This window comes from Artemia sp. Qi Xiang Cuo, chromosome 19 (genome assembly GCF_049724085.1).
Source record: "Artemia sp. Qi Xiang Cuo chromosome 19, ASM4972408v1, whole genome shotgun sequence".
Lineage (NCBI taxonomy): Eukaryota > Metazoa > Arthropoda > Branchiopoda > Anostraca > Artemiidae > Artemia > Artemia sp. Qi Xiang Cuo.
Genome location: NC_142812.1, coordinates 54,262,340 through 54,279,089, shown reverse-complemented (window position 1 = coordinate 54,279,089; position 16,750 = coordinate 54,262,340). Strand labels below are relative to the sequence as shown.

Here is a 16,750-nt window from a genome sequence, read left to right as displayed (position 1 = left end):
ACCACGATTTTTTTAGATTTTTTTTACCTTTTTTGGTTGTTTTTTTACCTTTTTTGGTTGTTTTTTTTTACCTTTTCCTGGTATTTCAAAATTCCTACTAGAAGCTTTGTTTTCACCAAGATTTGAATAGGAATACTTCTATTAAATGGGAATATCTAATATTTTCATATTTTTGTAAATTTCCAATGTATTTTGCTTCCCAGTGGGAGGGGTCATCGAACCCCTGACCTTTGTGTCTGAACACTTTATTTTGGAAATTTAAGACAATTAGATAATAAAAATTAGCAAAAGAATATTACTAGATAACAAGCACTTTAGCACAAAAGAGGAGGAGGTCTGGACGATATGGATCTGTCACTGGGGACTCGTTTTGAGAACTCAGTTCGAACAGTGGAAAATAGGTGTTGGATTCTTATTCTTAGAAGTTGATATATCATTGTCGCATTTCGCAACATTTAAGAAAAAATAAGACGGAAAAAAACATAAATATACTTTTCTTTAAACCTAAGCTTTACCACTTACATCAGGCGGTACTGGTTAAGGAAGCGGTGAGCGAATATGCTAACATGCTAAAGAAACTAGTCAAACAGGTTTCTTTCAACGGACAATTCCTATGCTGATGATAGCAAGCAGTGATTTATCACTGCGTTTAAAATATTTAAAATTTTGTTTTTGGGGGTTTAGGGACACAAAAAAGTACCTAGGTTAGGTTAGGTAATGTATCTAATATATGCTATGCTTTACCCCCTCCTCTCTAATGTGCAAACATATAGCCCAATTTTATTCATAAACTATTATATTTTCATCCTATTTTGTTTTTAGCATTAACGAAGCTTCAGTTATCGCGCGCTTACCGCTTTCTTAACCAGTACCCATCAGGCAAATACACAAAATTGTATTCAGGGGGGGGGGAGGGAGAGAGAAAAAAAACTAATTTAATTTAATATGAATAAGAAGTGTCTGGAATTTTGGGAAAATTTAGGTACTTAGCACCCAAATGTCCCCCTGGCTTTTTGAAGATACATTTCCTCCCCTTGTGAATTGAGACACCCCTGAATAAAATGTAGAGTTTCAAGCTCGATTACTCTTAGAAGTACCTCCTTCAGCACTTTAACGATTCTTCTCAGACTAGCGTCTGTAAAACGTAACCTAGCCATGTTGACACTTCATTCATTACAGCCCTAGAAAGTGGGATCAAACAACTTTCTGCATATAAGTTATAGTTTGATATATGGTCATTGAAGCGGGTACTTAAAGATATACAGAATTCCTATGGAAAACATTTGGTAGAGGAGGGTCCCTTAGACCCTCCCCCTGGATACGGCCTTGACCAGGAGTTTCTGAAAAAACCTCTCCATAGAAAGCCTGCAGAAATTAAAATAATAACTACCAGGAACTTGTAGATAATCCCTCTATAAATAAAGCCAGCCAGAAAACAACTATATCCAGAAAACAACTATATCCAGAAAACAACTATCGCAATTTCGTAACAAAATTTCAATCAAGAGTTGCTGAAAAATCCTCTTGCTCAACCTCGCTGAAAAATCCTCTTCCTCAACCTCGCTGAAGGGCACAGATTTCAAACGCCAGTGGTAAGAAATTAGAATTTCTCCGCGGAGTCGCACCGCCCTCGAAACAAATTGGAAACCCTTTGAAATTGAATTTTGGCTAAGCCCCTTCTTTCTGTCCCATCTCATTAGAATCGTATTTCTTACCTTTAATTTAGCTTGAATTTCTCTTAGTTTCCGTCTTGCCAGGACTTGGATATGAGAACTGACCTGTTTCCTAGTTCGCGTTTTTCCAGTTCTTAATTTGATATATCGAGCAATCAACTCGTTTCGACCTGTAAAAAGTAATTCACTTTTCAAAGATTGATTGCAAAGAGTCCCTTAGACTAGGCCTAGAGTGGGGATTAACCATTAAAAGAAAGTAAAGCTAAATCAACCCCAAAAATGTCGAGAAGAGTAAAGAAAAGAGAAAAGAAACTAAAAACTGCGGCTTGCTGGTTTCAATAGGAAAATAACATAATGGTCGTAAAAATTTCATACAATATTGAGGAGGATGGCCCCTCCTCTAGGCACACACGAAGGGGAGCCTACAGGCACTGGCCCTCATCCCGCAAAGTCTCAAGATTTCCGCCATCATTTCCAAGGTTTTTAAATGTGGAAGTTTCTCCGGGCACCATAGCTTGGGGGCGGCTGGGGAATTGCCCACTTTGATCCAATTTTACACTTGGATCCTACTTTTTGGCTTACATTTGTGTCAAGAGAGGGGCGCTGTAATTAATTTTGCCCCAAGCACTATCAACCCTGTGAATGGATCTGCGTGCAACCTTTGGCTGACTATACTTTACAGCCTGAATTAAAAAAAAATGAATGACATCACACTCATATGGATTTAAAGAGCAAAAAAGATACATAATAGTATTGCAATAATGACATGTATTGTATAAAAAGTGTTCTATACAGACAATATTTTTCAAAAGCATACAATATGCCTAGAGAACAACCTGAAAAAGATTCCAAGTTGGTTTACCAAATACCAAGGCCTTTTAAGCTTCCTTCAGTTCAATACATGTAAAATTATGAGCAGCAAAATTTTAATATCATGAGGAGGCATCAGGATTTTAGGAATGCCTAGGTGGGGTATGGCCCGAAACCGGTTGGAAACCACCGGCTTAATGTAAGCGCTTTCTGGTCTACTGAAAGATCAGAAATCCCTTATTATCGTCCACTACTACCCTTTAGTACGTTCTAATTCACATGTACCGCTTACGAAATTTTTGTGGGGTGTTCCAAGGCCCTTTAATCTTGGTATAGCTTTTAACAAGGTCATAATTGAGTAATATTATGAAATGACCACCACAAAATTTCTGACACTTGAGAAATTACTCCAAGCACAGTCAATTAGTGTTCACACGCAGAATATTTTCTAGTGAATTCAATTAAATTCTAACATTTTTTTTAACTCCAAAATTGAAGAATATAAAGGAAAAATGTGTAAAAAAAACGGCCAAATTCAATGTAGCAGAAAATACCACAATATACACAAATATAAGGTAACAAAATAAGATCTATTATGAAGCTTTTTATGTGCCTTGACATTTTTATTATCTTTTACACTAAATATACATTTGCAATTTCCAGCATGTGTATATTCATGTAATATTAACTGACAAAAGGACATACGATATTCTTTATTACATCGCAAAAAATCACAATAAAAACATTCTTTAAAATCTTGAGGGGGGAACGAAATCAAATTACATTTTCACGGCTGGATTAGACCACAAGACACAGAGGCATTTAATACCTTTGATAAGTAAGAAAAGCCTATTACGACTGTCTCACAAAAGAAGATCTAAGGTAGCAATCAAGAAATATTTTTCCCTAACAATATAGCGATTAGCTTGACAAGACCTTGGGGAAAACGAGTATCCCTCCTCAGAGCAGCCGCTCATTTACGCCAAACCTGTCAACGTGTTGTCCACTACTTCGACAGAAATTGGAGAACTCGATAAGCAAATACAATAGGTATTAGCGATCAGGCTAATAATATCCACCTGTTAAAGCATATTTGATCTTTTCCATAGAGGTGTACAAAAGACTATATTTAAACCCTTGGGGGAAAAGTAGGTACCGCTAGGTAGATTTATGGCCAAGGGGCTACGCACTTGGTTGCTTTTTGTACATCAAGCGCAAGGTATTTCATATAGATATATGGGCAGGGATATTCGCAGGGGGCCTTCGGACTTTATATAAACAATCAAGTTTTTTTCTTGCTTTATTTGTTGGTTGTTTTTTTTAAAGCTCTCTCGAAAAAATCCTGACGTTCTTGCCGTAGAAGGTAGAATTCAGTTACTTGTTCATCTTATGGGTTTCAACTCTTCGGAGAAGTTTCATAAATTAATACGCAAAAATACAGTTTTTTTTATGCAGAACGGCTCACACAGAGTGGATGCAAGGAAAATGCAGAGCTTTTCATACTCTATCAGACCAACCCACTTGTCAAATTGCAAATGGCACAACAGAAGACCGGGGATCGTGTAAAAAGCCATTTTTGTTTTTACGGCTGCATTTTAAACGACTCAGTTGAACCGCACAATAGTCAAACCACCATGACACACAGGGGCGTCGTGTTTTTTTTTTTTGGGGGGGGGGGGGGGTGCAAGGGGGAATTACTACACAGGCCATGCTCCTTGACTATCCGGATATGGACCCCTCTTGCCTCCCCCAATAAAAATGAAGGAGCTAAGCCCCTGATGCCCCATTAATTTGCAGTCGAAAATAGATGAGATCTGATGGAAAATGTAAAAGCATGTGTATTTGGCGTGAAAACACACCTTTGCGAACCTAGAGACCATTTGAACCTCTGTCCGCCACCCTTCCGCGTTAAAACAACAATTCGTCCAACTAATATCCTTGAGCATACGCCAGAAACACAAAAAAAAAAAACAAAAAAAAAACAGCAGAACATACACCAAAGACACAAATCGATCTCAACAAGCCTCTCAAGTCAGGCAAAAAATTAAGCGGAGTCACCATCCTTGCTTTTGCTGGTCCTGATCACCTGTTTGGCATAATATTTTACTTCAATACAGCATGCAGTAAATTTATTGTATACTCCTAAGTATATATAAGCAAAAAACAAAAGAAAAAAGGCTAAATTTATTAAGAAAACTACCCTTCATGTATCAAAATTCTGAAAATGTTTCAGACATTCTTTTTTAATTCTACCAATTATATGCGAACTTCTATACAAGTCGAGCTATACTCAAGTCTCATAGCAGAATTGAACGAGTGTGCTTCGTCAAGTTCATCCAGAGATAGACAAGAGAACAAATCAAAAGCCAAAATATACTTCCAATAAATGAATCAAGCATGGAAACACAGGTTCAAGAGCAGGGATTTACGCAGTGGGGACGGGGACCCTATCGAAAATCTCAAATTTGCGCAAATTTCTGGACACTTCTTATTTAAATTATCAGTCAAAACTTCGTTTTAATCATTGCTCCCCTCTCCTCCCCCCAAAAAATCATGTGAGTGTACCAGCTCACCTGGGAAGATGACTTACTTTCCCATGAAAATGGACCCCATGGTAAGGCGATTTGCACCGTTACAAGCATTATGCTCTGCGTTTTAACCATGTACCAAGTGTTTATCGACTTCTTGCACGCAACTTTAATATACGCAACTCGAGATCTCCAGACGTACAAACAACTTTGATTGTTATTCCATGTAAATTTCGCTTTGAGTCTAAGTATAAAAGCCATCACACCAAGGCGCCACAAAAGTGACATCAAACCACCTCATTTAAACCAGTGAATCTATAGAAAGCCTGACAAATAGAGGGCGGGTCATAGGGTGATTGCCTATTATATACTTGGACAAAAACATGCATAAGCTCTTTGCCAAGTCATCAATATTAAGGGGGTAGCAAGTGACCTTGGCTACTTGGATTGAATAGCCAGAAGAGTTGTTCGTGAAGTGTTGATGTATCCCTTAGGTAATTCATGGCAGTGAGATAACAATCAATTCACCTGACAAGACCTGGGCTCGCTCCCCTGCAAATGATTCGGTTATGACTGAGATGAATTTGTATTTACAGCATTGCTTAAAATAGCATAGCCGGAGGAAGGGGTCCGGCCGTCCAGACCCCACAGGAATCTGAAGTGTTAATATGGAAATTAGCCAAAGAGCCTGTTGAGCGACAATAATAAGAAAAAAAGAAACAAAAAGAATAATAATAAGAAAAAAGATATAACAAGAATAATAACAAGAAAAAAAGAAACAAAAAGAATAATAAGAAAAAAGAAACAACAAGAATAATAATGAGAAAAAATGAAACAAAAAGAATAATAATAAGAACAATGAAACAACAAGAATCATAACACGAAAAATAAGACTAACGAAAAAAGCCCGTCGCCCTACTGTTTTATGAGAACCGAAGAAAGAATGCTTTGCCCTCTAACAAAACAAACTCAGCCACCACCCCCCTGGCAGAGAAAACTTTTCCTGGAAGTTCCAATTCAATCCCCCAGCAATGAGGCAAAACAGATCACACTTACCAAAACTACAACGCCCCAAGATTGCATTGTATACAAAGTATTTGTAAACGGTATTATATATAAACTAGCCCGAAAGTCTGCTGGATGTCAAGAACAATTGGAAAAACCAAGCGCATAGTCTTCATGAGGACCGGAAGAAAATATTTTGCCCCCTTCCCCCAATAAAAAATTCGAAGTCCCTTACCCCAACTCGAAAAAAGAAACTTTTTCTGAACATTTCAACTTGACCCGCAGCTGTGAGACCAAACGGGAAGGGCTTGCCTAAGTTCTATATAAAGTGTTCCTCTTCCCCCATTAAAAAACTCGAAGTCCCCTTACCCCCCCCCCCCAAAAAAAACGACTTTCTTGTATAATTTAACTCGACCCGCAGCCGGGAAATCAAATTGGGTTGACTAGTCGAAACTCCGCTATTCAATTCGATTCTTCGCCATTTCAATTAAATATACTATTTTTTCTCTTCAAACCGCCTCAGTTGCCATGAATTAATCTAACCTCTTTCAATAACTAGAGCTAGATATAAACCACTTGATAAATTTATCCATGGATTCCCTGCGTAGATAGAGTCAAACTTAAACAACCAAAAAATCAGTAAATCAAATTTATTCTATTTATGACCCCTTGTGGATATAATAACAATTGTAGCATAATATTAAAAAATAAGGAAGGAAAACGACATCAAAACAAAAGGGAAATTCACGGCGCAACACAAGGCAGCGTCGCTTTATCATTTTAAAATAAAATGTTTTTTTGTAAATAAGTGAACTTTATTAATTCTTTTTGTATTGCACAGTTTAAAAGATTATAATTTCATTTTGTTTTGCAGAAAAACAATAGCACGTGATACTATGTAATAGAAGTTTTACACGATCATGGGTGTGGTTGGGCCGTCCTCAATGCTACCCCTTACATTTTGGACACCCTTGACGGTCAGTCATTTTGATCAAAAGATTTCCGTCAATCAATTGATTAAAGCATGATTGACCGTCTAGGAACCTGTTTGACGCTTGAATCAAGCGTTGTGATTGATAGAAGTTTGAATGACTCAATCGGTTCCCAGACGGCCAATCATGCTTTAATCAATTGATTGACGGAAGCTTTTGACCAAAATGATTGACCATCTACGGTGTCCTTTAGTGCATTCCGCCGTATGTACTCTAGGGCCATGTCCAGGTCGAGGTTTATCAGTAATGGAATAATGTTCTTGAAAACACTTCGCCAAGTATTTTAGGCTTAGTAGGAGGTTGCCTAACATTGAAATGGCACATAAGATGTTTGTGTTCCATAACTGAGCATCCACTTTCAAAATAAAATAAAATTATCTAAACTTTTACTTGGGGTGTGAAAATATTTATATTTGGATTTCTCACAATTTAATTTTGACAATCATGAAAATTTAAATTTAATTTTTAATCATGAAAAGAAAAACCAAATTGATTTATTGAATAAGTTACTTCATTTTAAAACTTTGGAGTTATGTGCCATCCCTCCAAGCATAAAATTAACACAAAAAATTTGCATGTCTATTAATTCAGTTGTTATATGCTTCAAAACATCGGCAGATGGCAGCATTGGGGTTCATGATGCGATATTTCTTAGCAACCCAAGAAGTATTTGCCTAATTATAACTTTTTAAAAACTAAAAGCTTAAGTTCCTTCGAAGAAGTAGAAATAATGACAAAATGACTGTTGTGACAGGCAATTTTCACATAAACGCTAGACAGAAAATAAGCTTTTGTCACTTATTCACCATTCTATCACGCCCGTGAGAGCCAAAAACAAAATAACCTCCAAAGACCCTCTTCAAGAGGGGTGGCTATTACTATGTTGGTAGCATGCTGGTTGAAAAAGACAATTCAAATGGTAAACACATTCATCAATTATAAAGTATGTTGACAGGTGAGAAAAATTGTCTGGGTCCGGAAATAGGGCATTACAGGCCCCTGTCCGATGATTGTCTTATATGTATCTATTAAATCTTGAAAATTTTGATTGTGGGAATATGAGGGAAAAATTCAAAGTATGTTATAAGCGCCCTGGGTTGAGCAACTCGTGCAGAAAGTCTAAATTACCATTGAGAAGTACATCTGCCCTGAGTGATCCGGTGGACTAGTTTGAATGCCGTATCTGAAGCATCAAATGAAAGAATATACATCAGGTGTGTTCATAAGAGATTCTGTTCGGGGGAGGGAGGCTATAATAAGAAAAGGGCTCCATAGTCTTAATGATAAGCCCACTTTTTTCTCCTTGGATTTAGTCACCCTTGCCAGTCAATTTTTTCAGTTTAATGCAAGGTTTGATGATGACAGGTTAGGTGAGGTTAGACTGGGTTAGGAGAGCTTAGGTTAAGTTTTTAACCAATTTCTGATATTTATAACCAAACTTAACCTAACCTATCGTGCCTAAATTAACATAATCCAACACAATTTTAACTTTTACCATCATAGCTTGCATAAGACTGAAAAAGCTGACTCGCAAAGCTAATTGAGTCCAAGCAGAGAAAAAGGAATTTCGAACATCCACCGGTTAATGTCGACATCACCCAGATTTCGGACATTCACAGTAACATATATATATATATTATATATATATATATATATATATATATATATATATATATATATATATATATATATATATATATATATATATTTATATATATATATATATATATATATATATATATATATATATATATATATATATATATATATATATATATATATATATATATATATATATATATATATATATATATATATATATATATATATATATATATATATATATATATATATATATATATATTTCTGAGTACACTAGTTTTTAGGTGGCACTCAGGAAAGAAAAATTAATAAGCACAATGGTTTATTTTTCACCAACTGGGTGAATTTAGAGCATAACCAGTAGGGCCAGGTTTAGATAAACAGCATTTAAAAATAAAACAGCTTATAAAAGAAAATAAAAAAAAAATAAATAAAAAAAATAAAAGAACAAGGGACAATGAACTCGAGATTGTTTTAGTTTACTAAGTGGAAACTTATACAACTATATCTATTTTAAAAATTAGGAAAAAATCGGGAATTCAACTTTTATTGTAAAATACTTCCATATGAAGTTATGCAATTTTTGTGCAGCAAATTAAAAAAAAAAATATGAAAAATCAGCAAAAAATAAGCTGGGTGCTTGTGTATTATACGCCACTAATTCAAGATTAAGCCATGTAAAACACGAGGGCAAACCAGTTTCTTCGTTAGTTTCTTTCAGATTAGCATGAGACAAGACAAAGACAAGTGACAGAACAGATGGGAAACATAATTTGGGCTATATATTTGCACATTAGAGGGGGTGGGGTGAAGTATTTGGACAGTTTGAAGTTAGGAAACAATTCTTACTTCATGATACGCAGAATAATTATAGCTAACATATTTTGCATGCAGATCCGCTACACTTTACCCCCCCCCTAATGTACAAATATATAGCCCAAATTTGCTTCTAAAGTATTAAATTTTCACCATATCTTGTAATATTTCATTAGGATTGAGCGTCAAAGAAACAGGTTCTATTTAAATGAAGCAGATGAGTGAGTGGCGTATAATACACAAGCACCTAAGCTGAAACAAATAGCACGAAATAACTTAATACGTAGCTTTTCTTTGGAGACGCAGCTGTCTTAGAGAATCAGCAGACTTAATGTTTGAATTTTCAAACACTTCGTGGTAACGAACTGCAAGTAAGGAGCGACCCGACTCAATAGTAACCGAAAGTCTAAAAACGGGATTTTGATACCAATAGATACATCAAAATAATCAGGTTTTAATGCTGATTTCAAATATATCAGTTTCATCAAGTTTCGTACTTCCCATCAAAAGTTACGCGCCTGAGAAAATTTGGCTGATTTTCGAGAAAAGGGGGAAGGACCCCCCCTAAAAGTTGTAGAACCTTAATGAAAATCACACCATCATATTCAGTGCATAAGAGAACCCTACTGTAGAGGTTTCAAGCACCTATCTACAAAAATGTGGAATTTTGCATTTTTTTACCAGAAGAAAGATCACGGATGCGTGTTTATTTGTTTACTGTTTTTTTGTTTGTTTTTTTTCAGGGCTGATCGTACTGATTCAGTGGTCCTAGAATATCGTGGGAGGGCTCATTGGTAAGGAAATTAAAAGTTCTAGCGCCCTTTTTAAGTGACCAAAAAAATGGAAGGCAAATGGGGCCCCTCCCACACTCATTTTTTTCACAAAGTCACCCGATCAAAATTTTGAGATATCCATTTTGTTCAGCATGGTCGAAAATATGATAACTACGTCTTTTAGGATGACTTAATCCCCCGAAGTTCCCGGGGGGAGGGCTGAAAGTTAGGAACTTCACCCAATGTTAACATAATAGTATTGGTTATTGGGAAGTATACAGACGTTTTCAGGGGGTTTTTTTCTGGTAGGTGGGGGGTGGGTCGGGGGTTACATGGGAGGATCTTTCCATGAAGGAAGTTTTCGAGGGGAAGGGACATTGCTATGAAGGGGGCGCCGGATTTCCCATCACTATAAAAGAAAAAGATCAGAAATTAAATAAAAAAAAAGTTTTTCAACTGAAAGTAAGGAGCAACATCAAAACTTAAAACGAACAGAAATTACTAAGTATATAATTGGGTTCCCCCCTAGTCAATATCTCGCTCTTTAAGCCAAATATTTTTTAGTACTTTCATCAGAGCTAATTATTCTAATTAACGGCCCTTGTGATTAAGTGGGTCATTTTTAAAGAATTGGAACAAAATTTGAACTTTAGCTTAAAGAGCGAGGTATTGATTAGGGGGCAAACCCCCTAATATACGTATTAAAAATATATGAATATAGAAGTTCGTTACGTAAGTTAATTCGTAAGTTACTTATATTTATTACTAATAAAAACGTTCGTAAATAAAATTAAACAAGTTTCGAGAAAGCCATTTAACCAAATAAAATAAAAGTAAAATTAATATGCAAATTTTGTTTTAATTGTTCATGTACGGTGAGCCAAAATCAAAACCTGCATTAATTCAAAAACATTCGAAAATTAAATAAAAAAACAAGTCTTTTTTAACTGAAAGTAAGGAACGACGTTAGAACTTAAAACGAAAAGAAATTATCCCGTATATGAAAGGGGCTGTCCCCTCCTCAACGCCTCGCTCTTAACGCTAAAGTTTGGCTTTCCCTCAACTATATTTTTTTAAACAATAAAAAACTTTAGCGTAAAGAGCGAGGCGTTGAGGAGGGGACAGCCCCTTTCATATAAGGGATAATTTCTGCTCGTTTTAAGTTTTAACGTCGCTCCGTACTTTCAATTAAAAAAAACTTGTTTTTTTATTTAATTACAAACGAGAAGCGTTGTAAAATGTAACTAAGTAGTTTTGCTTGTTTATGTTTGTATTAGTGTTTAAGCTGTTAGTGTTTGAATTTTTACAGACAAAAAGTGTTTTTAAGCTCGACTGTAGTTTTGATAAATTTTTTTCCACCATTCAACGCGAGAACATTGACGAAAATCTTATATTATCCTAAAAACTTTACAATTCTGAAACAAATAAACAAAAAACCTTTAAAAATCGCGGTTTGAAGGTAATATAAGATGGGACCTAATATACACCTAATATGGGTCCAAAAGGTTAAAACATAGTTTAACTTGATGTCCTTGTTCTTTAAACCGCTTAAATATGTTTTAAAAACGGCCTTTCCAGATACTTATCAAATGCTGAATTGATTTTTTGGTACTGGTGCATTATATATAACACAGCGCTAAAAACTCTATCAAGGAAACCAGAAACGAAACCCGTCAAACGACTATTTGCAAGAGACCGTTATAGATAAATGATGGCAAAGCCGTCGTTTCTCAATGAGTTTACAATATTTAAACGACTGTTTTTTAGGGTTTAGGGGGGGGGGGGAGAAGGTACATAGGTTAGGTTATGTATTTAATATATGTTATTCTTTACCCCCCACTCCCCCTAACGTGCAAATATATAGCCCAAATGTTTTTCTAACTATTATATATTCATCCTATTTTATTTTATTTCATTAGCCAAACTTGACTTCTTTCGTGTGTTATATATAATGCACCAGAATCATTTTAAATATATATATATATATATATATATATATATATATATATATATATATATATATATATATATATATATATATATATATATATATATATATATATATATATGCAAAAAATAGATTTTGCCATTAATTCATTCTGAGCCAGACAGTATTATCACCGGATCATTTGTCCAACCTTATCATCATTCTCCTATAACCATTGTCCCAGAGTGCAATCAGTAAGTATCTGCAGGGGCGGATCCAGGGGGTAGTTTAAAGGACACGTCCCCTCGCGTATCCCCCAATATGTTAATTCTGCGTCAATCTTGACGAAATATTAAGACACATATTGTTCTTCCTGCTCAGCCAAAATACCGGTTTTTTACTTACTTAATTGCTTCGTTTCTGTCCATCTGATTGTAACTCGTAGGTTTGGCCTTAGAATTAATAAATGTCTCCTATCACAAAGGTACAACCTCTCCTCAAAAGTAGATCATGATTAAGCGGAATCAAAGTTGTCTTGTTTCCAGTGAGCGTCGACTTGCTTTATTAAATGAGACTCCAGCTATGTCTGGAATTCGGCAATTAAAGAGGGGCACTCGGGATGTTTCCTCAGTGACCCGGCTCGGTTTCCGGAGTAACAAGAGAACTAGGTTTATGAAAAGCTCCCAAATCCCTAATATATATCACATGATTAGTGCAACTTCTGTCCTGCCACTTATGCAAGATTAGAAACGAGGCAATATCTATGATACAGTATCGCGCCTAAACGGGGAAGGGGCCACTGGGCACTTACATATTATATCAACCCCACTGTTGTCCTTGATCTGTTGTAAGACCGGTTTCTCTGTGTGGACTCGGAGATAATTAGCTTAGCCTGAGTGTGATAAACTACTATGCAGGTATATTTTAATTAAATATTTAATATATATAGTTGGTTAGGTTAGATAATTGATATAATGCGTTCTGGGCGGCCTGTTTTCCATAACTTTTGTAGTTTCCATAATTTTGTTACTAAAATATTATATTTTTATCATGTTTTGATATATTTCACCTAACTTCACTTCTTGAATGTGGTCGATATAATACGCAAGTACCTGCCACTATTATAATATATTCGTCACATCGTAAATGAAATGCTTCAAAACTTTACCTTCAATCAGTCCTACAAAAGGCTCTATCAAAGAAAATTCTAATGACTTTCCCGTAATTCTGTGATGAAGTGTTTTTTGTTTTTTTATTTAATTGGTTTTCACCTGTGATGCGCTTTCGTATGCCAATTTCATTGTGTCTTAAGCCTCTGCCAGAAAAGGCAGTCAAAATTTCGCCTTTTTAAAATATGATTGGTTCCTGTGTAAAACTTCAAGCCCAGTAAAAATATCAAGAAGTTAATGAGTCACAGCATTTCAGTCACAGCAGTGTATTTCAATAGCCCAGGGGCCATATCACGGCCGTATCTGGGGGGTTGGTGGTTTGCCCTCCCCCCCCCCAAAAAAATAATTGTCCGGCTCATAAAAACGTAACAAAAATTAATATAAACAATTTTTTATATGATTTTAAGTTTTTTGTGCCCCCCCCCCCCGCACAAAAAACCTTTTGTAAGTCCTCCTCCTCCGAAAAAATCCTGAATCCGGCCCTGGGTCATATACACAAAAAATATATACAAAACAAGGAAATCACTACCAAAACAAATCAAAAAACAAAAATACAAAGCAAAGAACACGTAATCTAAAAACAAAGTGACTGGATCGCATAAACTTTCCTTCTTTCCAAATCTTTATCAATATGCTTTGCTGTTGCTCGATTTGCTATTGCAACTCTGCAGCCAACTCGAGTTGCTGCTGCTGGGTTTCTATTGTGAAGAATGTAAGCAGCAAATGAATCCCATGTAAAAATTTCCCCCTTAAATCCAAAAGCACCAGCCAGGCGCAGAGAAAATTGTCCAAATCGTCTTCCTCCTTAAGAGGAAACAAGCATATCCCCCTTCAGGAATCACACTCTATCAAAGATCTTTTGCCTCCTCTGGACTGCAATTTTTCTTTGTTGCATCCATCGACATAAAATCTTGCCCGGTAAATTAAGTTTAGAATATATTAATCATTTATAGTTTTCATTTTATTATTTTTTTATGTTTTTTATTCTTGCTCTTTTGCTGTTGCTTTACATGCCTTATTTAGCATATCGTTTAGTCTTCAATATCATTTTTTTCGTTTAATTATTAAGTGTAAAATAAAGGTTACAAAACCTTTACTGTTTCCGTTATCTGTGTACTCCTTATGAATAGTAAGGACTATTCGTAAATCCGTTGTTTTTTGTTTCCAGTCTACAATGGCAGATCAACAGGCTGGCCCTACAAGCCTACGGCCTAAATAAAGCTTGCTTTTTTCGTATGGATTTAACAGTCACAAAGTTGAAAACTGACTTCCAACAAAGATTCACATTAAGAATTCAATGAAAATATCAGATAATCTTTCAAGAAGCTAGAGGATTATTTTTTTAGATTTTTGTTTATTTATCCTCTTACAATTTTGCCTATGAAAATTCAAGACAGCAAAGCTTGACCAACGCACACAATTTGCTTTTCATATTTATAAAATTTTAAAATCAACAGAAGAAAAAACTGTTTTTTATCGATGTCTTCAATAAATAACAGCCATTTCTAAACATATCGTTTTCAAAAAAATAGATTCGACGAAACCCCAGGGATTTGTTAAGTAAATATAAGATTGAGTAGATGTAAATTTTCTAATTGAATCTTTCTCCAAAAATTTCAGATATGGTAAGAATTAGACTTAAAATAAATAAGTAAAATAAAAGGGAAATGCTTCAAAAACGACTAGGAATCCTTTTCCCATGATACTAAGTCCTGGATTGCACCAGGGAGTAACAGGAATTAGAATAAACACAGACTTGTATATATATATATATATATATATATATATATATATATATATATATATATATATATATATATATATATATATATATATATATATATATATATATATATATATATATATATATATATATATATATATATATATATATATATATATATATATATACAATAAGTTATAAATATTCATAAAAAATAATGCAATAAGCGCAATATAGTATACTAAAAATCGAATCGAAAAAGAAAATGTAATCAACAATGAAAGGCTCTGATTGCCAAAGGCGGATCTAGAGTAAAATATGGGGAGGGGCAATGTGAAAAGGGCACCAATGATTGACCAAATTGACAAGTTTATTCAAAAAAGGGTAAAAAAGAGATCAAACAAATGACGGCGTCAGAATTTTTTTTTTGGGGGGGAGGAGCGGGGCAGCCCTTTTGGATCCGCCCCGGCTGAATGCTACTAAACAACGGTAAGAAGATATCAAATAAATCTAAAAAAAATCGATTTTGGTTTTTCAACTGCCCCATTTCACTACCGTTACCTTAATTGAGAAATATGAAACATTTTTTCCCCCTGTTATTGAACAAAGACTACTCTCTAAGCTCGTGTCGTGGCGTTTTTTCCTCCAACACAAAAGAAACAGAACAACATAAGGAAGCTGGCAACAATCCAATCGTTTACGCTTTCCCTCTGGTATGGAGGGGGCGAATCAATATATTTCTTTTGTTGACTAGAAGAGCGTCAAACATTCCAACAGGTGAAAAGGGGGTCCTAATGGATATTATTAGGCTTAGTATCTTTCCGCTCGAAATTGTCTATCCAGAGAACATGTTGCTCTAGGAACGAGAATGGGGATGAATATGTCACCCCTGATTAAATTAATTGAACTGGTAACCGCTGATCTAAATAAAAAAAAAAGTAGAACGAAATAATTAAAAATATTTCCCCCAAATTTATATCTATATCTGTAGGCTAATACAGACACCTATTCTTCAAATAATTTTCAAAAGAAATCTCGAATGCGTAATTCAGACTTAATATAAAATGAAAAGCAGCCCACAAGATGTTTTTTTTTCGGTTCTTAAGGAGTTTTTCTTCTAGCAAGAAAAAATTCTTGGCGTCAGCAGAGGGGCTATACACTTTTAAAGGCTATGTATAGCAGGTGGTGTGTACCATATGCGGCAGAAGTGTGCCATGAGGCGCAGTCTCCCATACGTGGCATGAAGAGGTGTGGCGTGGCAAAAGTGTCCCGTATGAGGTGGAAAATCTTGTACTCTGAGATATACACCAGGATAGAATTGGCAACCCCTAGCTATAAGCAATATTTACGATATATTTTTAATTATGATTCAATCCTATACCTAGTGACAAGGGGGTGCCCTAAAGCCTCATTTTTAGACTCACCCTTTTATGATTTCCCTGAAGGAATCCTGTTGACAGATCTTGGAGGGAATACGGTACTTCTCAATTAGCTGGTACCCACGCGATATATTGTATATGAAAATCCTACAGGAAACTAGTCAAATAGGTATCTGTCAATAGAGAATTGGATAGCCAAACGTGGTTTGTCATTGCGTTTACAGTATTTAAACTATTGTTTTTTTGAGGTTTAGGGGAGGAAAGGTACCTAGTTTAGGTTAGGTTACATATTTAATATGCTAAGCTTTACCCCCGACCCCCTAATGCGCAAATATATAGTACAAATTTGTTTC

General features: G+C 35.3%; 1 protein-coding gene across 3 annotated transcripts in view; it reads right to left on the bottom strand.

The window, feature by feature from the left end:
• sd (TEA domain transcription factor 1 homolog scalloped) overlaps nt 1–16,750 on the bottom strand; it is a 225,986-nt gene that overhangs the window by 32,528 nt on the left and 176,708 nt on the right. For all 3 annotated transcript variants that reach the window (XM_089105600.1, XM_089105602.1, XM_089105601.1), the window contains one exon: nt 1,716–1,843. In XM_089105600.1, the coding sequence (XP_088961726.1) occupies nt 1,716–1,843 (128 nt within the window). The remainder of the gene's footprint in view (nt 1–1,715; nt 1,844–16,750) is intronic.